Source organism: Genypterus blacodes, unplaced genomic scaffold (genome assembly GCF_046128005.1).
Source record: "Genypterus blacodes isolate CSIRO-AG114 ecotype Tasmania unplaced genomic scaffold, CSIRO-AGI_Gbla_v1 ptg000055l_1, whole genome shotgun sequence".
Lineage (NCBI taxonomy): Eukaryota > Metazoa > Chordata > Actinopteri > Ophidiiformes > Ophidiidae > Genypterus > Genypterus blacodes.
Window position 1 is genome coordinate 4,449,960 of NW_027466867.1, and position 25,901 is coordinate 4,475,860.

The following is a 25,901-nucleotide window of genomic DNA, read 5'->3' on the forward strand; positions in this document are numbered from 1 at the left end:
TTAGTGTCTTGTGCGGAAAATGGGGTTGTATTGACTTCCGTTTTGTCGTTAGTTCTTCAATGATAAAACAAAATATATTATATATATCATGATTTCCTGCAAAACCAAAATATACAGTGCATGCTACAGACAAGTAACACTACAAAGGGATACATTTTTTTGGGGGAAAGGCCTGAAATTGTGAAAAGAAAATCAATTTGCAATAGGGGCTTTATTTTGAAAGTCCATGCCATAAGTTTGTATTGTAAATGTGAGCAAATTGACACTCACTTGTTGATCAGAGCGCACACAGGAAATCAATCAGAATTATCCACAATTTTACAAAGAACAGGGTGCCGTCTGCAGTCAGGAACATTTCAGCGATTGTCTTTTTTGGAACGCCCGAACAGACAGCAGTGATTTAAAAACCAAGGACGCGCCACATCTGGACTGCTGATCATGTCTGGCGATGAGGCACCAACTCAGCTGGATAAAACGCTGCAGGAGAGCCAGCCCGATGATCCTGCGCCGGCGCCCGTGGAGGTGATTCCGGAGTCAGCGATCATTCCTGCCCCCGTGGAGGTGATGCCGGAGTCAGCGATCATTCCTGCCCCCGTGGAGGTGATGCCGGAGTCAGGGATCATTCCTGCCGCCGCGGAGGTGATGCCGGAGTCAGGGATCAGCCCTGCCGCCGCGGAGGTGATGCCGCAGTCAGGGATCATTCCTGCTGCCGCGGACGAACAGGAGGAGGAGGAGGAGGAGGTTCTGTCCTATCGGGCCCTGGTCCTGACTGGACACGGCGGCTTGGACAAAGTCAAGCTGCAGGTGAAGACGCAGAAGAGTCCACAGCCGAAGGCGGCGGAAGTCCAGGTGCGGGTCAAAGCCTGCGGGCTGAACTTCGCAGAGCTGCTAGGGAGGCAGGGGCTCTACGACCTGCTGCCCGCGCCCCCGTTCACTATGGGCATGGAGGCATCTGGGGTCATCGAAGCAGTCGGTCATGAGGTGGCAGACAGGAAAGTGAGTAGCCCATAATAATCCTCACGATCGATCAGTCTAGACCTCCTGAGAGGCTCCTCCAACCTGAGCCATGCAGCTGAAGTATATCTGTCAGTGACCATGTCAATTTAATATGATACTTTACATCAGTCTTGTAGAGATTATTCAACTTGTACATCTATAGTTCAGAGACATGAGTTCAGAGAAGCCTTTGGAGTGAATGAGCTCCATCAGACCCATCAGTAATATGGCCTCTGTTTTTGGGAACCTGTGTGCAGACGTTTACCATTTACAGCCTGTCCTTGATGTGTGTTTAAAATCTTATCATCAACACAGGGGTACATTTACCTTTTAGCTGGATAAGAGCTTTCCAGAGGTTAAGTTCTATTGAGTTTTAATCTATCAAGTCTGACAAACAGCTGTATTTATTATACAATCTCTCAACCGTTCCTTCCTTTCCTCCTTCAAAAACTCTCCGGTTTAAGAATTCAGCAATGCTTTCTGGACTTGAGAGCCTGTATTGTTTTTCAGGGCTTTGAGTTTGTCCTAAATCCCCTGATCCACAGTTTGGTTTTGTGTGCTGGTCAATGTTTAGATTGTTTTTAAGTTACTAGCAACACTCTTCTGTCTGAAAGGGGAAATGAAAAAAAGCTGGAGACAGTAATCCTCAAGACCAGAACCTCACTGAACACTGGTTTACTTTCCATTAGACCCGATGAAGGTGTGAGTGTGTGTGTTCTATGTGTGGAAATACGCCCCCCCTCTTTCTTTCCTTCCTTCATCCTTCTCTTCTTTCTCTGAGAGCAAGAGTCCCAGGGAGTGGTGCATTCCAACACTTTTTTTTTGAGAGGAAGCAGCAGACCATAGGGCACCAAACCAACAACAACACCAGGAGCAGCAAAGACAATAACCCATGGAGAAGCCAAATGTTTTTGGAGAGAGGGGCCGGGCCAGAAAAGAGCCGGGCAGTAGTGGACAGGGACAGGGACAGGGACAGGGACAGGGACAAGGACAAGGACAGGGACAGGGACAGGGACAAGGACAGGGACAGGGACAGCTAAGTTGTTGTGACTGAGCAAGATATTGAACCCCAAACTGCGTGTGAGTGGCTGAAAGGTGCAACATCATTACAGATGGAGTCCCTTTAAACATTATTTCAGAGGACACCAGGTGGCATAATTCATCTGCTCCATGTTTTGAAGTCAATGTGACCGATTTTTGCATTTAAGACATTGAAATCAAGAGAGAGAGGGCTGAGTAAAGAGGAGCAACTACCAACTATCTTCATCTACAATGACGTTTACAATGATACGTCTATGCGATCTTACTCCTGTCACGGGTCTGTAACAGGAAGTGGGTGTGGCCCTGAGTTCTTGAAGCTTCATTAACAGGAAGTGTTGCGGCACTCGATCACGCCGCGCTTTCTTTCCTGTGGCCTTCATTTGTTTTGGCACGTTTCGCAATACTTGCCAAAACGCTGACAGCAAGAGTAGGAGACAGCATTTCCCATGAAGCCCTTGTGTGCAGCACTCATGCAGCACAAGGACCTGTGCACAGTGCTGCTGGATAATGAAGTGACACGTAAATGAGGGTTGCAACACATTAAATCCCCATCTTAACCAGTCATTATTGTCATATATTGGGTTTTATCCTTTTATCTCTCAATACAAACTGCAAATACAGTGAGACTGGATGGATGTGTGTGCAATAGAGTCATGTTTTTAGCAATTTGTAGAACTGAGGTTCCATTAACAAACTACAATGTGAGATGGCTCCTCTAGTATTTAACTAGAGGGCACTCAGAGAGCCTCAGTACCTCAGCCAGGGCCGATTTGTCCTCCAATTATCGCCCTTTATACTGATGGAGGAAGCCTGACATACAATAGGAGTTGCTGTAGCTATTTAAACTTCTTTTTATCTCTTTCCCGCTGCTCTAATTTGCCCGTTTTGCCTCCCATCAGGTCGGGGATCGCGTCATCTTGTGGAGCCGCAGCGGTTTGTGGCAGGAGGTGGTTTTCTTACCGGCCAAGAAAACATTCCTTATGCCGGAGTCCATGAGCTTTGAGGAAGGTGCTGCTCTCCCCATCAGCTACCTCACCGCCTACATGATGCTGTTTGATATGACCCACCTCCGGCCCGGGAAGAGCGTTCTCATCCACTGTGCGGCAGGTGAGACACTAAAACACAAGCAAGCACCTTAGGAATGTGAATAATAATGTCTCACGTGCATCTGATTTGTGTTACTGCGAAACTATGATGTAGTAATACGATTTATCAGCACTCTCATTTTGTTCTATAACACACTTGAAGTCTGACACAAAAAGCCTAATTGTATGAATTTCTGATGAAGGTTGAACCGTTGTTGTTTTTCTTGACATCAGCTACAGAAAATCAGCATTAAACAAGTACATCTGAACTATGTTGCAAGTGTTGTTGCATAAAGTTCCTCTTTAGAGCACAACAATATGTGTTTCATTGTCTAAAAAGTTGAGCAGCCACGTCGCACAGTCACGTCCTGGTTTGACTCTCCCTGCCACTCCTTCCTTTCTCTATTTAGATCGATCCAGTTCTATTGCACCATCATAATTGCTACCTATCAAATCCTCTCTACACACCTATCACCAAAATTTGATGCGCCATTCCAAACTCTAAGCGACAAGAAGGCCGACCACATTCTTGTTTTAACAAAAATGAGGATAATACTTTTGAGTATGTACTTCATCATTCATTTCTGAAGTACACACACCCCGACATTGCTCTCGAATGAGGGTGTGACAGCCACATTAGAGTACCTTTAATTTGCAATAACAAAGCCTTTGGGTTGGGTGGTGAAAGATCTTGCATTTCATAACCACTCCTAATCCAGCTCTACAGGTCGGTTACCAGCATCGCTACCATTCCTGATCCTTCACCCACATCCAATATGAGACATGTTGATCCTCACTGGATCTTAATGTCAGGAGCATACTTTGTCTCCTGACAGCTCCCGACTTGCAGAATTTGTAAAAAAAACCCAACTTGCTCAACATATCTGCAGGTGGTGTGGGTATCGCTGCCACCCAGCTGTGCCAAACTGTGCAGGATGTGACTATTTTTGGCACGGCTTCGGCCTCCAAGCATGACATCATTGCCCAAGGTGGAGTAACTCACCCAATCGACTACCGCACCAAAGACTATGTGGAGGAAATCCACAAAATCAGCCCAGAGGGTGAGTGAGACTATCTTGTCATCTTGTACTGCATGTTGTAGTGTGTACAAACAAACACGTAAAAAAAAACTAAAACTGTTTCATTCATTCCTCTCCATCCTCATTCTTTTCTTTTGTCTGGACAGGAGTTGACATCGTCCTTGACCCACTTGGAGGCTTAGACAGCCAAAAGGGTTATGATCTGTTGAAACCTTTAGGCACAATAATAAGTTTTGGTAAGATGCAATATCAAGGCATCATCTAGTTTGGCTTAATGTGATGTTTTATCTGCATTTGCTGCAATGAAAATCATCTTGAATGGCTTTCACACTCTACTGTATTCTTCTACCCCTCATTCCAGGTGCAGCTAACTGTGTGACAGGCACGAAGAAGAACCTGCTGGCTATTGCTAAGGTCTGGTTCAACCAGCTCTCTATCACCACACAGAGGCTGATGCAGAACAACAGAGCCATTGCCGGCTTTCACCTTGGCTACATCTGTGACGAGGAGCTCATCAGCAGCTGTATGGCCACACTGCTCGACCTCTACAACCAGGGGAAGATTAAACCCCGCATTGACTCAACTTATCACTTTGAGGAGGTTGGTGGATTTTAATTAATATCTGATCTTAGTAAGTAGTAAACATGCTAATTGTTATTGTTATCATGACCGCAAATCCCTTTTTCCCACACTGGGGTTTGTTGGTGTTCAGGTTTGTCTGTTAATTATTTTTTTACGAAAAAAACACTTTGGTTACTGAGCTAATTTTAAGCTTTTGATCCACTGAAACATCACTTAACACTCCTGTTATGTGCACCCAATGGTGCCTCCTTTTCTATCACTGGTATAGTAGCTGAGCAAACCTTAGTCACCCCGTCAGATGAGATGGAACTCAGGAGTTGTTGCTAGGTAACACCCTGAATTGTTGCCGTGGCATCAGCCATTAGGGGGGATTTCTGTGTTAAGAGTTTTCTGCGGGGTTCAAGGACAGACAAGAGTGTGATGTCAGAGAATCAAGGGAATAAGGAAATAATACGGACAATAAAGCATTAGATACAATACATGTCTATTTTTGCTGCTGTTGCTTCATCCCTGTCATGTATGTAGATGCCCACGGAGGCCTCTCATTGGCTGATCTGCAAACAACCGCACCCATACACATGAGCACCCACCATGATGTCATTGTGTCATTGTAATATCATTCAAAGGCAATATTCATTACATCATGCAGGGTGATGTGAATCTCATTTATGCTTGCTTGAGACGAAGTCTTAAGGAAAAAACATGTAGTTTCATAAATGTCTTCTCCGTACATGTTGCTGGAACTCCTAGGATGTGGAGCCTTTGGAGAAGTTTTCCGCTGTGTTAAAGAAGGCACAAGAAACCATGTGGCCATTAAGGAGATAAAACCTTGCAGTTATTTCAGAAAATCAGCTGAAAGGGAGGTAGATATGATGGAACAAATCAGTGTTCTTGATCCAGACAAATGCAACATTGTGAGGTTTATTGAACACTGTTATACCAAAGAAAGAATTTATCTAGTTTATGAGATGCTAGACGTAACTTTGTTCAGCTTCATCAGAGACAGACGCTTGACACTTTCTTTACCAGAGATACGAGCCGTCATTAAGCAGGTGCTTGTTGCTCTCACTGCCATAAACAGTATAGGTATAGTTCATGGAGACATTAAAACAGATAATATCATGCTTGTGAATCATGAGAAGGAGCCCTTCAGGGTGAAATTGATTGACTTTGGAAATGCTGATCATATTTCTCAAATTAAGACAGGATGTGTCATTCAGGCTATTGCTTTCAGAGCTCCAGAGGTTTCCTTGGGTTTCCCTCTCAGTGAGGTCGTAGACATGTGGTCTCTTGGCTGTGTCATGGTCTACCTATACCAGGGTACCAACCTCTATCCAGGCTGTGAATATACAAAGATGACACTGATGTTAAAGATACAGGGTCAGCCAGAGGACCACATGCTCGATGCTGGGAAATATACCCAGCTTTTCTTCAACAACGACAAAGATCATGCTTGGAGGCTTAAAGATTTAAAGAAATTAACAGACCCAAGGTTAAATAAACACATGCCAACTTCCAGCAACTACAAATGTCTGGATGACATTAGACGCTTCTACCCAACAGCAAAGAAAGACACTGAGGACATGCAGGCATTTTTAAGTCTCCTCAAACAAATGCTGCACTTGAATCCCGTCAAGAGAATCACTGCTAGTGAAGCTCTTGAGCACAATTTCATCTTAATGGAACACCAATCAGATGCTGATACAGACCCTCGTTCATCTGATGGAACAGAGTTTACCATTACTACTTCATATAGGACTCTGTATAGCAAATCATGTCAATACACATTACAACAAACTCTCGGGGTGTCAGAGGGAGTCATTGGAAAGGTTTTCTGTTATGCCATAAAAGGCGCAAAAGAGAATGTGGCTGTGAAGATGTTAAAGATATGGGGCCGTTTCAGAAGGTCAGCTGAAAGGGAGATCCGTATGATGAAAAGAATCAGTGTTCTTGATCCGGACGAATGCAACATCGTGAGGTTCATTGAATACTTTAGTATCAGAGAAAGGATTTGTCTTGTTTATGAGATACTAGACATGAGTTTGTTCAGTTTCATTAACGACAGACACTTGTCCCTGTCTTTAACCGAGATTCAAGTTGTCATTGAGCAGGTGCTTGTTGCTCTCACTGCCATAAGGAGTAAAGGTATAGTTCACCAAGACATTAGGCCACATAATATCATGCTTGTGGATCATGAGAAGGAGCCCTTCAGAGTCAAACTGATTGACTTTGGAAATGCTTGTCATTATTCTAAAATGCAGACAGGAAATCTTATTCAGGCTGTTGCTTACAGGGCTCCAGAGGTTTCTTTGGGTCTCCCACTCACCAAAGCCGTAGACATGTGGTCTCTTGGCTGTGTCATGGCCTTCCTGTACCTGGGTGCCAACCTATATCCAGGGTGTGAATATGATATGATGACTATGATTGTAGAGATGCAGGGTCAGCCAGGTGACCAGATGCTCAATGATGGGAAATATACCCAGCTATTCTTCAACAAGAACACAGATCATGTATGGAGACTGAATACTAAAGATGTATATGTAAAAGCAACAGGCCTAAGTGTCGAAAAATCCATGGTAGCTTCGAGCAACTTTAAATGTCTGGATGACATTAAAGACTTTTGGTTAGTAGCAGAGACAGACACTGAGAACATGCAGGCATTCTTAAGCCTCTTGAAAGCAATGCTGCACCTGAATCCTGACAGGAGAATCACTGCCAGTGAAGCTCTGCGGCACAATTTCATCTCAACGGATCAGCAATCTAATGCTGATAGAAACCCTGGTTCTGTAGATCGAGGCTCTGATAATAGACTGTCTGCTGGTGTTACCAACAATGACCAAACATTTACATCACCTGCCACTGGTGCAGATACTGTGGAAAAAAAGAAGGTAGGCAAGCTCCTCTCTTTTGCGATGAAGTTTTTGAAGGAGAGAAAGCATTAGCATCATGGTATTCATCTTTAACCTGATGGGGAAGGTGATGGTACCTTTTAAGAATTTAGCCATATATCTTACTGAATAGTGAGAAAGAAAGGAATCAGCTCAAATTAAAAAAATTAAATACAATTCTTGACTGTGTGAACAGGCTTTAAAGCAGTAATGTCTGTTTTGATTATTAATGGCCCCATTAAGTGTAATATCATTGCTGTTGTGTCATGCCTGTCACATATGTATGATCACATGCGATGTGCCAAACCACCCCCCCAGTGGAGGCCTGTAATTGGCTGATCTGGCTGACAACACACACACCCATCCACATGAGCACCCTCCATGATGTCATTGTGTATTGTACTATCACTTAAAGTCAACATATTACATCATACAGATTAAAGTGAATCTCATTTACACTTTCTTAAGACTTTAAGACTTTGGATAAAAACTTCTGTTTCAGAAATGTCTTCTCCGTACATCTTACTAGATGTCCTAGGATGTGGAGCCTTTGGAGAAGTTTTCCGCTGTGTTAAAGAAGGCACAAGAAACTATGTGGCTATGAAAGAGATAAAGACACGCAGTTATTTCCGAAGGTCGGCTGAAAGGGAGGTAGATATGATGGAACAAATCAGTGTTCTTGATCCAGACAAATGCAACATTGTGAGGTTCATTGAACACTATAGTACCACAGAAAGAATTTATCTAGTTTATGAGATGCTAGACGTAACTTTGTTCAGCTTCATCAGAGACAGACGCTTGACACTTTCTTTACCAGAGATACGAGCCGTCATTAAGCAGGTGCTTGTTGCTCTCACTGCCATAAACAGTATAGGTATAGTTCATGGAGACATTAAATCAGATAATATCATGCTTGTGAATCATGAGAAGGAGCCTTTCAGGGTGAAATTGATTGACTTTGGATATGCTGGTCATATTTCTCAAATGAAGACAGGATGTGTCATTCAGGCTATTGCTTTCAGGGCTCCAGAGGTTTCCCTGGGTTTCCCTCTCAGTGAGGTCGTAGACATGTGGTCTCTTGGCTGTGTCATGGTCTACCTATACCAGGGTACCAACCTCTATCCAGGCTGTGAATATACAAAGATGACACTGATGGTTAAGATACAGGGTCAGCCAGAGGACCACATGCTCGATACTGGGAAACATACCAAACTTTATTTCAGCATTGACAAAGATCATGCATGGAGGCTTAAAGATTTAAAGACATTAACAGACCCCAGGTTGAAAAATAATTTGCCAAGCTCCAGCAACTACAAATGTCTGGATGACATTAGACGCTTCTATCCAACAGCAAAGAAAGACACTGAGGACATGCAGGCATTTTTAAGTCTCCTCAAACAAATGCTGCACCTCAATCCCGGCAAGAGAATCTCTGCTAGTGAAGCTCTTAAGCACAATTTCATCTTAATGGAACACCAATCCGATGCTGATACAGACCCTCATTCATCTGATGGAACAGAGTTTACCATTACCTCTGACTCATATAAGACTCTGACTGGCAAATCATGTCAATACACGTTACCAGAACTCCTCAGAGAGGGAGTCTTTGGTACAGTATTCAGCTATTCCATAGAAGGCACAAAAGAGAATGTGGCTGTGAAGATGTTAAAGAAATGGGGTCTTTTCAGAAAGTCAGCTGAAAGGGAGATACATGTTATGCAAAGAATTTGTGTTCTGGATCCGGACGAATGCAACATCGTGAGGTTCATTGAATACTTTATTACTACTCAAAGGATTTGTCTCGTTTTTGAGATGCTAGACATGAGTTTGTTCAGTTTCATTAACGACAGACACTTGTCCCTGTCTTTAACAGAGATTCAAGTTGTCATTAAGCAGGTGCTTGTTGCTCTCACTGCCATAAGGAGTAAAGGTATAGTTCACCAAGACATTAGGCCACATAATATCATGCTTGTGGATCATGAGAAGGAGCCCTTCAGAGTCAAACTGATTGACTTTGGAAATGCTTGTCATTATTCTAAAATGCAGACAGGAAATCTTATTCAGGCTGTTGCTTACAGGGCTCCAGAGGTTTCTTTGGGTCTCCCACTCACCAAAGCCGTAGACATGTGGTCTCTTGGCTGTGTCATGGCCTTCCTGTACCTGGGTGCCAACCTATATCCAGGGTGTGAATATGATATGATGACTATGATTGTAGAGATGCAGGGTCAGCCAGATGACCAGATGCTCAATGCTGGGAAATATACCCAGCTATTCTTCAGCAAGAACACAGATCATGTATGGAGACTGAATACGAAAGAAGAGTACATCAAAGCAACAGGCCTAAGTGTCGAAAAATCCATGGTAGCTTCGAGCAACTTTAAATGTCTGGATGACATTAAGGACTTTCGCCCAGTAGCAGAGGAAGACACTGAGGACATGCAGGTATTTCTAAGCCTCCTGAAACAAATGCTGCACCTGAATCCTGACAAGAGAGTCATTGCTTGCGAAGCGTTGGGACATGATTTCATGTCAATGAATCACGAATGCAATGGTGATACAAACCCTAGTTCAGTTGATGGGAGCTCTGATAACGGACTGTCTGCTTCTGTTAGCAACAATGACCAAGCATTAGCATCACTTTCCATTGGCACAGATACTGGGAGAAAAAAGAAGAAAAGCAAATTCTTCTCTACTCTGATGAAGTTTTTGAAGGAGAAGAAGCCTTAGCATGATGGTATTCACCCTTGAAGGGTTGTTAAAAGATTATGCTGCATTTCATGAATACGGCTCTCTATCTACAAAGAGCCAGCTCAGATTTCTCCAATCAGACTCAGTTTGCATGTAAAGACAGAAATGCATAACCTTTCAAAATGTTGTCATGGAGGCCCATCTGGAGGAGTGTGAAAAATTCTATAGTTTTCGTTCACCAAGACATTACGACAGATAATTTCATGCTTGAGAATCATGAGTAGGACCCCTTCAGGGTAAACGACATGTCAGAAACTACAGCTACGATCCTAAGTGGAAACTTGCCATCATTGAATGCAGTATTGGCCCAGTATCATACACTGTCGTCGCTGGAAATGGGCATTCCATGAGATGTCATCTCCAGGTTGGGAACCTCTCATCTTCGCCTTTTTGTCATATGTACCTTTCTGTTACTGTTGTTTCTTATTTTTGCTTTCTAGTCTGGCTTGAGCAGATCAAAGGTTGATCTTGGTTTTTGTGACATCACCATTCTACCAGTGACAAGCCGGTCGGTGCATGTGGTGTGTTTCTGTAGGTGAATAGAAACCTTGATAGTTGTGTTTTTTCGATTGTGTCTCCCTTCATCTTTTTCATCCCCCCCTTAAAGGTTTGGATGTGCCTCTCTGCGAACCCATTTGACGAAGGATGGAAAGGTGCAGACGAAACATGATGAATTCCATTCCGTTTCATGAACGTCTTGAACTCTGCACTTGGGAAATGGGTCCCATTGTCTGATACAATCACCTGTGGCAATCCGTGAGTGCTGAAGCTCTATCTGAATTTTCGATTGTAGCATGCGAGGTGGACGAAATCATGGGATAGATAGCTGGAGTCTGGTCCATGGAGTATTTGTCTACTCCAAAGGATGTGGCCATGTCTTCCTGCTTTCTTGATACTCCTCACAAATCTGCACTCCCTGTTCAGTTTCCTGGTCCATCCATGACCAATATATGTAGGATCTGGCTGAGCCATTTATCCATAACATGGCAGGATGAGTTTGATGCAGTAACTTTAGTCAGGAACTGCGTCCCTGTGTAGAGATAAGGAATCTGGATCCCAACAGCAGACAACCATGTCTCTTGGTAAGATCTGTTCTTCTTGAATCGTAGGGTATTAATAGCACTTCAGTATCTGCTGGCTAACCTCTAACTAGGTATCCATGTACCCGGGCCAAAGTCACATCTTTTCCTGTCCACTGTTTTTTTCAATTCTGACTCGGTATGAATAGGCCTGGTATGAATAGGAGTATTGATGTCTGTTCATGATGGAGAATTGGCCCATGTAATGTCATATTGTTGCTGTTGTCATCCCTGTCATGTATGATCATTGAAAGTCCACCCCCCCAATGGAATGAAGGACTGTAATTGGCTGATCTGGCTGACAAAATCACACCCATCCACATGAGCACACACCATGATGTCATTGTGACATAATAATATAATTGGAAGTCGACAATTATTACATCATGCAGTGTAAGTGAATCTCATTTACACTTGCTTAAGACTTTAAGACTTGTAGTAAACATGTATTTGCATAAATGTCTTCTCCGTACATGTTACTGGAACTCCTAGGATGTGGAGCCTTTGGAGAAGTTTTCTGCTGTGTTAAAGAAGGCACAAGAAACCATGTGGCCATTAAGGAGATAAAACCTTGCAGTTATTTCAGAAAATCAGCTGAAAGGGAGATAGATATGATGGAACAAATCAGTGTTCTTGATCCAGACAAATGCAACATTGTGAGGTTCATTGAACACTGTAATACCAAAGAAAGAATTTATCTAGTTTATGAGATGCTAGACGTAACTTTGTTCAGCTTCATCAGAGACAGACGCTTGACACTTTCTTTACCAGAGATACGAGCCGTCATTAAGCAGGTGCTTGTTGCTCTCACTGCCATAAACAGTATAGGTATAGTTCATGGAGACATTAAATCAGATAATATCATGCTTGTGAATCATGAGAAGGAGCCCTTCAGGGTGAAATTGATTGACTTTGGATATGCTGGTCGTGTTTCTCAAATGAAGACAGGATGTATCATTCAGGCTATTGCTTTCAGGGCTCCAGAGGTTTCCTTGGGTTTCCCTCTCAGTGAGGTCGTAGACATGTGGTCTCTTGGCTGTGTCATGGTCTACCTATACCAGGGTGCCAACCTCTATCCAGGCTGTGAATATACAAAGATGACATTGATGGTGAAGATACAGGGTCAGCCAGAGGACCACATGCTTGATGCTGGGAAACATACCCATCTTTATTTCACCAAGGACCAAGATCATGCTTGGATGCTGAAAGATTTATCAACATTCACATACCCAAGATTTAAAAACCACACGCCAACTTCCAGCAACTACAAATGTCTGGATGACATTAGACGCTTCTACCCAACAGCAAAGAAAGACACTGAGGACATGCAGACATTTTTAAGTCTCTTGAAACAAATGCTGCACCTGAATCCCAACAAGAGGATCACTGCTAGTGAAGCTCTTGAGCACAATTTCATCTTAATGGAACACCAATCCGATTCTGATACAGACCCTCGTTCATCTGATGGAACAGAGTTTACCATTACTACTCCCTACAGGACTCTGACTAGCAAATCATGTCAATACACATTACAACAAACACTCGGGGTGTCAGAGGGAGTCATTGGAAAAGTTTTCTGTTATGCCATAAAAGGCGCAAAAGAGAATGTGGCTGTGAAGATGTTAAAGAAATGGGGCCGTTTCAGAAGGTCAGCTGAAAGGGAGATCCGTATGATGAAAAGAATCAGTGTTCTGGATCCGGACGAATGCAACATCGTGAGGTTCATTGAATACTTTAGTATCAGAGAAAGGATTTGTCTTGTTTATGAGATACTAGACATGAGTTTGTTCAGTTTCATTAACGACAGACACTTGTCCCTGTCTTTAACAGAGATTCAAGTTGTCATTAAGCAGGTGCTTGTTGCTCTCACTGCCATGAGGAGTAAAGGTATGGTTCACCAAGACATTAGGCCACATAATATCATGCTTGTGGATCATGAGAAGGAGCCCTTCAGAGTCAAACTGATTGACTTTGGAAATGCTTGTCATTATTCTAAAATGCAGACAGGAAATCTTATTCAGGCTGTTGCTTACAGGGCTCCAGAGGTTTCTTTGGGTCTCCCACTCACCAAAGCCGTAGACATGTGGTCTCTTGGCTGTGTCATGGCCTTCCTGTACCTGGGTGCCAACCTATATCCAGGGTGTGAATATGATATGATGACTATGATTGTAGAGATGCAGGGTCAGCCAGGTGACCAGATGCTCAATGATGGGAAATATACCCAGCTATTCTTCAGCAAGAACACAGATCATGTATGGAGACTGAATACGAAAGAAGAGTACATCAAAGCAACAGGCCTAAGTGTCGAAAAATCCATGGTAGCTTCCAACAAACTCAAATGTCTGGATGACATTAAAGGCTTTCGTCCAGTAGCAGAGGAAGACACTGAGGACATGCAGGCATTCTTAAGCCTCTTGAAACAAATGCTGCACCTGAATCCTAAGAAGAGAATCACTGTCAGTGAAGCACTACAGCACGATTTCATCTCAATGCATCACGAATCTGATGAAGATACAAACCCTAGTTCAGTTGATGGGAGCTCTGATAATGGACCGTCTGCTGCTGTTACCAACAATGACCAAACAGTTACATCACCTGCCACTGGCGCAGATAGTGGGGAAAAAAAGAAGAAAGGCAATTTCCTTTCTTCTTTAAGAAAGATTTTGAGGGAGAAAATGCATTAGGATGATGGTATTAATCCTTAACATGATGTTAAAGATGACCATTTGGTTATGCAAATAAAAATAAAACCGCTAATTGTATGTAAATGAACTGAAAAGGATCCTTGGAAATGAGGCTAGGTTTTTTGATGTAGTGAATGTTCTCCAAGTTGCCTTTGTGTCAACTGTGACATCATTTATGATGTCACAGGGGGGGTTGCTCGTGTGGTTCCATTCATGTCTCCCACTAATTACTGAAAGCTCATTTTATGTAAATGAAATTAAAAGCACCCCATGCAAATGTTGCATCTTGTTTGGGGAGATGTAGGTGATGAGGTGGTGAGAGGAATAGAATAGATGAGATTGTTCACCTTGTGTCATCCCTGTTATGTTTAATCATGTGAGAGTCAGCCCATCCCCCCCAATGGAAGCCTGTGATTACACCCCTTCACATGAGCACCCACCCATGATGTCATTGTGTCATTGCAATTTGAAAGTGGACATATTACATCATGTAGATTGTAGTAAATCTCATATACACATGAGACTTTTGAAAAATGTATTTTCAGAAATGTCTTCCCCATACGTGCCACAAGAACTTGTAGGACGTGGAGTTTATGGGGAAGTTTTCCGCTGTGTTAAAGAAGGCACAAAAGAGAATGTGGCTGTGAAGATGTTAAAGAAATGGGGTCTTTCCAGAAGGTCAGCTGAGAGGGAGATACGTATGATGCAAGAAATCAGTGTTCTTGATCCAGACGAACGCAACATTGTGAGATTCATTGAAGACTTTAGTACCAAAGAAAGGATTTGTCTCGTTTATGAGATACTAAGCAAAACTTTATTTGACTTTGTTAGAGACAGACGCTTGCCTCTGGCCTTACCAGAGATTCGAGTTGTAATGAAGCAGCTTCTTATTGCCGTCAACGCCTTAAACAGCATTGGTATAGCTCACCGAGACATTAAGTTAGATAATATCATGCTTGTGAATCATGAGAAGGAGCCGTTCAGAGTCAAATTGATTGACTTTGGCAACGCTGGTCATCTTTCTCAAATGGAGACAGGATGTATCATTCAGGCTATTTCTTTCAGGGCTCCAGAGGTTTCCTTGGGTCTCCCTCTTAGAGTGGTTGTAGACTCGTGGTCTCTAGGCTGTGTCATGGCCTACCTGTACCTGGGATTCAACCTTTATGCAGGGTGTGAATATAATGTTATGTGTATGATTGTACAGACACTAGGTCAGCCTGATGACCACATGCTCAGTGCTGGACAGTATACCAACTTGTTTTTCAGGAACGATGGCTCAGCTTGGCGGCTGAATACGAAAGACGAGTACATGGAAGTGACAAGCCTTAGTGTAGTTAAACCCAAGGTAGCTTCCAGGAAATTCAAATGTCTGGATGACATTCAAGACTTTCGCCCAGTAGCAAAGAAAGACACTGAGGACATTCAGGCTTTTTTAAGCCTCATGAAACAAATGCTGCAGCTGAATCCTGACCAGAGAATCACTGCTACTGAAGCTCTAGAACGCGAGTTCATCTTAATGGACCAATCCGATGCTGATACAAACCCTGGTTCAGTTGATGGAAACCCTGAAAATGGACCGTTTGCTGGTCATAGCGACAATGATCAAATATTAGCATCACCTGTCACTGGCACAGATAATGGGAAAGAAAAGAAGGATGGTAAATTCCTCTCTACTGTGAGGAAGTCATTGACCTGAGGGAGCTTGGAGAGACTTGGTGGGCACTTTGCTCTTATAAGTATAAGTAAGTGAACACCTTTACCTGCCACACACCCTTTTCCAGTCAAAACGCAAAGCCATTGCTTATTGTCTGTGTCGATATACCAATTTAATAAAGACTAACATTTAACGTTATTTTTCCTAATCCTCTATGTACTTTTGACTTTTAAGTAAGCTACACTGTTTTCATTTTTGCGAAAAATCTTTGTTTTGAGACCAAGGATCACACACACACACACACACACACACTACTATGCTACAACTGCACCTTTTAATTACAGCTCTACAACAGCAATTTTTGATTAATGTTGAAATGTTTCCAAATCCTAACCTAACATTGTTCCACATTCCACACTCTACAAATGTTTATAGTTGACTGTCTCCATGTAATGCAGGATCTACTGTTTGTGCTCTGGCTTTTCTCAGGTGAATGATGCAATGTCGCGCATGCACGAGCGCAAGAACATTGGGAAGGTCATTCTTCTTCCTGAACCTAAGGAGGAGGAAGACAAGCCACAATCCGACTCTGAGCCCGGGGACAAAACCGAAGCTCCGATCGAGGAAGAGAAGAAGGAAGAGGTCACAGAGGAAGAGACAGCAAAGCAGGATTGAATTTTTATGTGAAAGGTATTTTCAAGCACTTCCAAATATCAAATCAAGAATAGAGTAGAAATAGGAGGAACGAATAATAAAGAAAGCAAGATGCCACTAATTCTTTCTATTGTCCAGTGTTTCTGATGATTTTGTGGTGCAAAGTCTGTAATGTTTTCTGAGTAACAAACACTTAAAACAACAATGTGTTCTGACCACAAGTAGTTGTCTAAAATGAGTGGCAGCTGCTCTATTGAGGGTCACAACAATAACTCTGACTTGCTAATGCTTCATCTCTTCCTCTCCCCCTTGACTCTTTCTGCCCTCTTTCACCCAACATAAATGGTTTCTCGTATAAAATTGATGAAGTCTGCCTTTAATTGTTATACTTTAAGTGATATATTTGCGCCAAATCAAGAGTCTTTGAGCTGTGAAACACCGACTTCCATACATTTACGAACATTGCTGGGTCATACCGATTAATGTGCTGAATGTCTCTGGCCTGTCGCACAAAAGCAGAAAGTTTTGCTCCGTTGTGCTGCTAAATGTTATGTTGCCTCCTCAAAATCAAGTGATCCGGACCAGAGGGTTTACAGAACTACAGTCGGTTGACTCGTGCTCACTCTTCACCTGAAGCCCCCCTACACTATTTTAAATTAATGCTGTTCATCTTGAAGATTAGATTTTGCATGTCTCCATTTCTTTTGCCTGACATATCGACTTACTTTGAAGATTGACCCCAAATCGTAAAGGCTGGTTTGAGTAATTCATGCTTTTTCATGTGAGGATGTAATTTAATGTTACGATGCTGAGGCACAAAGGAGATTTCCCTCTGTCCACAGGCCACAGCAGACCGACCACACATTCCAATCCACATCCTCTTGATCACACTTGGTCACCCTAACTCAGCTTGTTTTGTTTTCAAATATAGAATTGACTGGTTACCTAATTCCTTAAAGATGATTGTTTATGTTTGTATATTTGACACTTTTCCTGGCAGGCTCCACTAGTATTGTGAAGTTTGGCTGGATTTTCATCTTCCTGTATGAAGTAAAATCTGATGTGGACTTCAAGTAAGAATTGGAGCTCCGTCCTGTTGTAGTGCCTTCGTCCGTCCATGTCTGTTGATGATATGTATGAAATTTTACGACCATGTGATTTTAAATGCAAGCTGCTGAACTAACTAACGAGTGGAGCAGGTAAATGTCCCCAACTGTCCTGTACATTGTTTGGGGACATTGTTTTCAGGAGCATATTGATTTTTATGTTGTAAATGATTATATGACAAGTGTGCAGCAGCCGTGTCCATTGCTATGCTGATATGCTGGAGTGTGTGATCACATTCTGCTTTAAGTAATGTAAGATAACAACATTACACTGCTATTCTGGGTCAGAAAGTTGCAGAGTCTTGGTCACTGTCTCTATGTAAGAGGCGTGTCATGCTTACCAGTAGATAGATAGATAGATACTCGTGAAGTAAGGGACATCTAGTCGTCACTGCCATCTTGTGGCTGCAAATGAGTACAACATACTGTATGTAACGCTGTAACTTGCTGTGTCAAACTTCAATATAATTCAAAAAATCACAATCAATCCCTCTAGCCAATACAGCTTCGCAAATGATCAAAATAACTATCCACACTTCATACACTCTTGCAGAGGACTTCTGATATAATTTATGTCCATGCGGCACTACTTTGCATTATTAAAGTGTCATCACATCTCATCTGAGTTTGTCATTTACTGGATGCATCATGACGCATGGGGGAAATTTGCTAACTGACGACTTTGAAATGAACTATGACATTGTTTTCGGTCATTGCGCAAGTACAGTCTATACAGATTGAGAAATGGATGTCCTGTATATCAGCGGTCCCCAACCACCGGTCGTGGGTCATTTGGTACCGGGTCGCACAGAAAGACTGATGATCAATAAAATATGTTTTTATTCAGTATGAAAGACGTTTTATTTTGAAAAATTACCGGAATCATCCATCTGTGCTCCCTTGTCTCTTGACACACGTCAAGACGCTCATCTCAGTAACGTGATATTTTACGTCAAAAATTAAACACACAAGCTCGCAAACATGTTTGGAAAACAAACGTGTTTAAAGAGTCATCATTCTCCGCGCTGTCTCACGATCACCTGTCTTTGTTTTTAAAAGAGTTAATCGAGCCTGTCCGTGCCAGAAGAAGATCAACTGCTGGAGATTGGAGATTCCTGTCTTTGTGAAGCGGGGTGTTCTGCAGTGACCAAAACCAAAACAAACTGAGGGAGTAGATTGGACACTTCGGGTGTCATTGTCTCCCATTAACCCTTGATTGTATCATCAACTGGCATTGAGGTCAGGAGTCCCATCTGAGGTCAGAAGGCCCTGGCTGGGAACGTAGTGAAAGGATTAAAACTAGATAGGATTAAAACATAAACAAAGGAGCTACAAAAAACTGCACTGTATGTTGATCATTGAATTTCTTCATTGATTGATCTTTTTTCCCAAAAGATAGGACAAATCAACAGCTATTGAAACGGTCTTACATGAGTTTACTGTAGTAAAACGTGTCCAGCTGGAAAGATAGAGGAGCCATAAAATGTAAATCCATGTACAAAAGTACTCGTGTAAAGTACATAGATACTCTCAGTTCTTGATAATATTGATTTGTACTCAAGTTTCTGTGGTCATTATCACAATCTAATCATAGTGAATGGTAAAATGGATAGAACAGTGTGTATTTGACACGACATAGAGACCACAGTGAGAGGCTGAGTGATAACATTACGCTCATTACCCTCTTACTTTATCAGCAAACGTCACTCCAAGTGTGTTATCTTGTTCCCACCCCTGCAAGAATCCACCCAGCCTGTTCTACAACTGATAATGTAAAAAGTTCATGTTCTGTGAAATCACACGCTTTAACCCTCAGTTGCCTTCAGCAGAAACCAGGCTCCTTCTGCTGACTGAGGCAAAAATGTCTCCCTCTTATTTTTAGGTTAAGGCCTCCAGTCAGAAGGTGTTTAAGAGCTCCAAAGACAGAAAAGATCTCCAGATGAGCAGCTGCTTCAATGTCAATCATGCCATGGTATTATTAGACCTATTGTTGATGCACTCAGGCTAAGTAGACAGTTTAGATAGAAAACATCAAGTGAGTAAAAATGTGTGCTCATGAACTGCAATGCAAATATAATGTGTTGAGAAGCCAGAAAACTGCAAATATCATTATTAGTCATTCAAATTTAAATACAAATAGCGTGGTTTTACAAGAAACCTGACCTTTATTTTGTTTTTTTCACGCCTCTTTTTCCGGTGTGCGTGCGTATTTTATTTTGGTGAAAAAAAATGAAATTACTACTTACATTCAAATTTAAACACAAATATCGTGGCTTAACAGGAAACTCGACTTTTATTTGACGCCTCTCTTTTACGGTATGCGTGCCTATTTTATTTTGGTGAGATTTACCGGAAGTGGTGTGTTGTGCCGTATATGGCTTGTCGCAGTGGGTTTAAATGGGAAAGCCCTCCGTGGGTCAGGCGGAGTCTCCGTCTCCTTTAAAAGATTCCTGCCGCGTCAGTGGGATGCGGATGGCGGCGCCGGGCTCGGAGCACTGACGTCCTGGCTCCTGTGCAGCACGGGTAGGCCTGCGTTCTTATCCTCCCCCCGGCATCTTTCAATCCTCCTTGTGTGTGTTTGTGTTGTGATGTTGCGGTGGAATTGTCCGTGTTTGGCGTCCGACAGATCACACACACATACAACACCGCTAACGAGTTGTTACAGTGACGCTAATGACTTTGAAGGGTAACCCCCTCCCCTTGCCTACACACACAAACACACACACACGCACGCACGCGCACGCACACACACAGGAATAGTGCCCTGTGGTTAAAATTAGAGCGCTTAGTCTGTGAATGTGCTCTATTAGTGTAACGTTGGTCGATCACAGTGCGCCATGTAGGAGAACATTATAGAGCTTCACACTGTAGAGCAGCGGCTCTGATGTGATCACTGCACAGGAAGGCGGTTAAAGCTCTGCTCGAGCGATTATTGTTGATTGAAAAAAATTACGATAATTGAAAAAAAAAAGAAGAAGAAAGAATTACAATACATTTTATTGTGCATTCTAAGAAATATTTAATTTAATTCTACTTTATTTATTTTCATCCACTGCCAGTTTGATTGCTATTTTTGATTGATATATTGATTCATTTAAAATCGAATATATTACTAAGTGTAAGTATTTTCAAACTCCACTTTAGAGTACATTAGAGGGATTGTAGCCCTTGTGAGTCATTGTATCATACAGTTATAGAACAAGCTTGACCTTCTCACTCTCAGTTGTTCCTCTTATGGCTGAGATATGCGGTGATGTAATACCTCCTAACTCCAGTTACAACACACCTGCCATCCACTGTGCAATTACGTCTGGATGCCAAGATCTGGCATGAATATCACGTCAATGTTAACACAAAGTGGCCATTGCTTTCAAGATGTCATTGGCTGGATAGAGAAACGTTGTGATATTAACCTTGTTGTATAATTTTACATCTCATTTTTTCCAGAGTGGCACAAACCACCGACGTCTTCAGCCACTCAACATGACGGCTCCGTCAAACCAGGCCCACGCTGCACTACAGGACCAGCGCTTTCTGGTCCTGTTTGACTTTGATGAGACCATCATCAGTGAGAGCAGTGATGATGCTGTGGTGCGAGCTCTGCCTGATCAGAAGCTCCCTGATTGGCTGAATAACTGCTTCAGGGAGGGGCACTACAATGAGCACATGCAGCGGGTTTTGGCCTACATGTCGGAGCAAGGTGTGCCCAAGGCTTCCATCCAATCAGAGGTGGAGAAGATCCCACCCGCACCTGGTCTCATGAGCCTCTTCAAGTATCTTCAGTCACACCAGCAGGACTTTGAGCTCGTGGTGGTCTCTGACGCCAACACGTACGTCATCGAGACGTGGCTGAAGAAAGCAGGGGTGCATCATCTTTTCCGGAAGGTTTTCACCAATCCGGCCAGTTTTGATGCAAGCGGCCGCCTCGCGCTCCTCCCTTTCCACTCCCACTCGTGCCAGAGTTGCCCCGACAACATGTGCAAGCAGGTGATCCTTCGAGAGTATCTGGCAGGTCGACAGAAGGAGCGAGGGGGTTCTCCCTTCCGCCGGGTGTTTTATGTTGGAGACGGGGCCAATGACATCTGTCCCTCTCTGGCCCTGGGACCCAGAGACACTGCTTTCCCCAGGAGGGACTTCCCCATGCACAGGCTCCTGGTGGAGATGAAGCAGTCCCAGCCAGCAAAGATCAAGGCTAACATAGTTCCTTGGGTCAGCGGCGAGAACATAGTGGACAACTTGAAGAAGATCATGGAGGAGAGATGAGATGTGTGTGTGTGTCTGTGTGAGCGTGCACCAACCACAGGGTGAGCATGATTTTTACCTGAGCCACACTTGGCAACATCTTGACTCCTTTAATCAGTTATTTTTTAATGCAAGCCTGGGATTAAAACCCTAATGTTTGAACAACACGACACATTTAATTTAAATGTGTGTGTGTGTGCAGTATTATATAAGCTCAACAGTCAATAGCAACAGATGATTACTCTGTTGATACACAATCTCAAGTTCTGGCTGTAAAGTCTAAAGAAAGTGTTGCAGATCTTAACCAAAGTTGTGCCACATGTGCTTTGGAGTGACGTACAGTATAATCAGTGCAGCCCCCCCCCCCCCAAGTATATATTTAGTTTACGTTAAACTGACTCAGTCTTGTCGTGCACTGCAGAGATTCTAACGACGGAGAGCAAATCCCTTTCACACTTCCTCACAGAAGGCCTGGGTAAGAGACAGGTGATATGGACCAGACGTAGTCCGTCTGGAACAAAGACCATACATGTCGTGACACACAGAGCCGGGGGGATAAGGTGGTAGAATCTCATGTGCACGCCTACACGTCTACACTCTCCACCATTCAATACTGACACCTAACCCAGGGTTTGATAACGGGGGAAACCTACACCAGCATGACATCCAAAGGGATCCAGCACCGTAGCCACACTCTCTGCACTTTGGCTCAACGTTGTGACCCGAAAAAAGTGTTAAGACGTCAAATGCAAAAGTATCAAGTTCAGTGTTAAGATTGTATTTCTTGACCATCTATTTGTATTCTCTCTCCATAGACCACTTCCTTCTATATGTTTGGGTGTATTCCCATTAATATGTAATAGGAGCGGATGGTGACGAGGGTTTCGGCCTCCATTTCCATTTTCATGCTTAATTCAACACGTAACCTCACACGTCCTCATGCACCTAAATGACAACACCTGGGAATGAAGTTCCGCAACACTTTTATTGCCTCATTCTGTTTACAAGTGCGTCATTATTCTGTTTCAAATTCAGGAAATTGCATCATAGTCACAGCATGTAACAGTCCCATCTTTGTTTTTCCATCCTGTTTACAAAAGAAGCTACGTTCCTTTCTTGTTATTTAGAGAGCGATACAGTTTGGATACACAAACCCAAACCATCAAGCCTCCACTGTACACAAGTGTTGACTTTTGTAGCTTATTTAGCTTCAGTTTCCATGGTTATATGGAGTGTATTCTGCTAATGGCCTTCAGTAGAAACACGTTTTGATGAAATATTCATTTTAAATATTGTTTATGGTATACATACCTTTTATGTATAGTCACTTATTGCAGCTAATAATAAGAGATTTAATTAGCTACTGAGGATATTTAAGGGAAAATGAATAAATAATACATTAAATCATTTCATTTAGCCTCTATAATGCTGTATAAGTACTGGGTATCTGTTTTAACCACCGACTTTTAATTTCTCAGGGAGTAGGAAAAAAAGCAAAGTGTTAACAAGCTAAACACAGTAATATGTGTTTAAATGTCTTTATTTGCACTTTCAAATATTCATATACGGTGAAGAAAGTATAGTTATTTATGAGATGTAATCAAGGCAGCAGGGATATGAGCAGAGATCAACACCTAATCATCAATGCTTTGTTCAGAATATGATAACAGGGGCACTAAGATTGACTCGGACTCCCTTTATTGGAGTATTGTGCAATAATTAAACAATGAATACTTGATGCGAAGAGAACGAGAGTGGCGAGTACAAACAGGAAGGGAGGGGGAAAATAAACTTGACATTGTTAGCGCCGCTTCCTGGTTTGTTTCAGGGATGTGACATGACTTCAGATGAGCAGATTAGCAGTCTGTGCTGTTTTCTACTGTTAATGATTCACACAACAACCAAGTTAACTCTGCTCAAAACATGTAAACTGTATTACCAGGACTAATGTGCTACTTTGGTTTGCATCTTTGCGTGTTTTACTGTATCCTGGGTGTGTGTGTGTTTTAATCAAAAACGCAATTAAGTATGTGTGTAATATGTTATTGTAACAGGAATATAAAGCCATTATCTGATTGATTGGTTTCTGTGATGTGCAGTGTGTGTCCAAGCATTGACTCCAGGAGTACAATACACACTTTATGTACACTCTCCCACACTTCTTCTGGAATATGCATTGAATTTACAGTCAAACACTGCCAGGCAAGAGCACAGTGATCTACACGGACAAAGTGTTTCGGTCAGCAAAAGTACTACTGCTGCTCCTTCTAAGGCTAAAGTCCAGTCTTGTGCCTTTATTTGGCACAGCAAGCACAATCGGCCAACTTGCCAGGCATGGAAACCAGAGGGAAACACATGGAAACCAGCTAAATTTATCTGTAAGTGTAAAGTGGCCAACTGTAACCTAAATACGCTTTTTATCCAGAATAGAGATAGTTAACTTTCCTCTATCTGTCTCCATTAATTAATAAGAATAAGTGACAGTTGTGACGGTTGCAGGGAATATAAAGTAGAACCCAAAACGATACAAATAACAGAAGAAACCAAACTCGGGATTGACGATCAAAGAGAACACTCCTTGACTGCAGAGTGAAATGTGTGACTGTACCCACATCTTTGTCCCTGACCCCCCCTCCCCCGCAGGCCAGGGGACTGAGTCAACTGTTGATTGCTCCTCCACGTGACCAGACGTGTGGGGTGTAGGATTGGACCACGTGCTGCAGCATTCCGCTCTGTGAAATCATCAGCTTTGGTCGTTTCTGTAAGAAGTAAAGCCGTGAGAACAATAGACCCCAGAACAATGACATTAACACATGAATGCAACTAAACCTTGGCCTCGATTTGAGACGTCTACTGATGTTAAAGCCACCGGGACGACTTCTGTGTCGTGTGCAGCTATCATCTTTGCGTTAAAAGCCATAAACATTACTTCAGGGAGTTTTAAGCTTCTATTATATGCAGGATTTTGGCATTGAGCCTTTGCAGAGTGAGCAGAAGTGGTTTTACTGTATGTTGTTGTGTCAAGGGCATGACTATTGCGTTATAGCTCGCTACCACAAGGGGGCAGCAAAGTGTTAAATGCAGCACCGTCCTTTGCTCAGCTTCTGTGAAGTCATTCAGTAATTCAGTAATGAAGGCTGCAGACATAGAGGTGGTGTGTGTGGTGTGTTTGTGCTTCTTCCGCACTGTAATGAGCCTGTAATGCTGCTGAAGTCAGCCAAGTGATTTGATCAATCAAGCTTTCCCCTTTAGACTGTATTGACTTTACTTCATTTGTCTGCTTTAGCCCACTTGAAGCCCCTTATCTTGATGAACCACTATTCCAACTCTCCCCCTTCACTCCCTTCCTCCTGAGTTGTCTGATTTCTGTCCAATCAAATACACACATTCCTCTATGAATGCACCCAATATTGCTCTCTGTCTCTCACTCTGTCCCTCTCTCAACCCTCTACTCTCCTTCTTTACGTGTCCTCTCCCTACTCCTCTGGTAACCTTCAGCCGGGGGAAACCGCCTGCTCTTGATTTCCTTTCGGGGAGAAACTGCAACTCCCAGTGGGACAACACGACCGGAATCGATCCTCCAATTTAGCTCATATAGATATTGACATTGTTAGGGAGAGAGTGTACACACACACTGTCTATTACGGCTAAAGGGGGGGGGGGAAGATAACTGGCTGCCCAATCCAACCGTCAATGACCTCAGGAGTTAAGTGAATGGGAAAGAAACCCAATTAAAATCACTCTGTCAGGAATGATGACAAATCACCTTAGAGGGTCTCAAACTCATCACTAAGAGCCTCATATCTGTCAGCCTCTTGTTGAGTTTCCCTGCCAATATCTAAATACCTTATAGTCCCTGTGGATACGACTTTCTCCAAGCAATAACACAAGAGTCCTAGCAGTTAAAATGCTTTAAATTGCCCGTGCTAGCCTATCATTGCTTTTATGGATAACCTCATTGATTGTTCTCCATTCAATTACTCCTTCTGAGGTGAAAGATAACTCGGTAAAGGGACTCCGGTCTTGTAAGAGGTCATTCAAGTAGACATGAGCTTCCTGTGCCAAACTGCTATCAAGCCGATTAGGGTCTGAGTGTTTCCTC

At 42.8% G+C, this 25,901-nt stretch overlaps 4 protein-coding genes across 5 annotated transcripts; all 4 read left to right on the plus strand.

The window, feature by feature from the left end:
- The first annotated feature begins 256 nt into the window (after window positions 1–256).
- LOC143001988 (synaptic vesicle membrane protein VAT-1 homolog) lies at window positions 257–18,175 on the plus strand. Its single transcript, XM_076151892.1, has 6 exons — window positions 257–996; window positions 2,937–3,144; window positions 4,013–4,183; window positions 4,309–4,398; window positions 4,524–4,762; window positions 16,287–18,175. The coding sequence occupies exons 1-6, from the start codon at window positions 439–441 to the stop codon at window positions 16,470–16,472; spliced, it is 1,452 nt and encodes a 483-aa protein (XP_076008007.1). The 5' UTR covers window positions 257–438; the 3' UTR covers window positions 16,473–18,175.
- LOC143001983 (uncharacterized) lies at window positions 7,916–10,559 on the plus strand. The gene has a single exon (XM_076151885.1). The coding sequence runs from the start codon at window positions 8,137–8,139 to the stop codon at window positions 10,357–10,359; it is 2,223 nt and encodes a 740-aa protein (XP_076008000.1). The 5' UTR covers window positions 7,916–8,136; the 3' UTR covers window positions 10,360–10,559.
- On the plus strand, window positions 10,683–16,271 carry LOC143001982 (uncharacterized). The gene has a single exon (XM_076151884.1). The coding sequence runs from the start codon at window positions 11,918–11,920 to the stop codon at window positions 14,141–14,143; it is 2,226 nt and encodes a 741-aa protein (XP_076007999.1). The 5' UTR covers window positions 10,683–11,917; the 3' UTR covers window positions 14,144–16,271.
- A 1,571-nt stretch (window positions 18,176–19,746) lies between the features above and the next one.
- LOC143001993 (putative phosphatase phospho1) lies at window positions 19,747–23,946 on the plus strand. Of its 2 annotated transcripts, XM_076151900.1 has the most exons (3): window positions 19,747–20,080; window positions 21,005–21,861; window positions 22,615–23,946. In XM_076151900.1, exon 2 carries the CDS (start codon window positions 21,041–21,043, stop codon window positions 21,818–21,820), a length of 780 nt encoding a protein of 259 aa, XP_076008015.1. In that variant the 5' UTR covers window positions 19,747–20,080; window positions 21,005–21,040; the 3' UTR covers window positions 21,821–21,861; window positions 22,615–23,946. The 2 variants fall into 2 exon arrangements, with proteins under 2 accessions (XP_076008015.1, XP_076008013.1); XM_076151898.1 differs by having other exon boundaries at window positions 19,748–20,080; window positions 21,005–23,946.
- The last annotated feature ends 1,955 nt before the right edge of the window (window positions 23,947–25,901 follow it).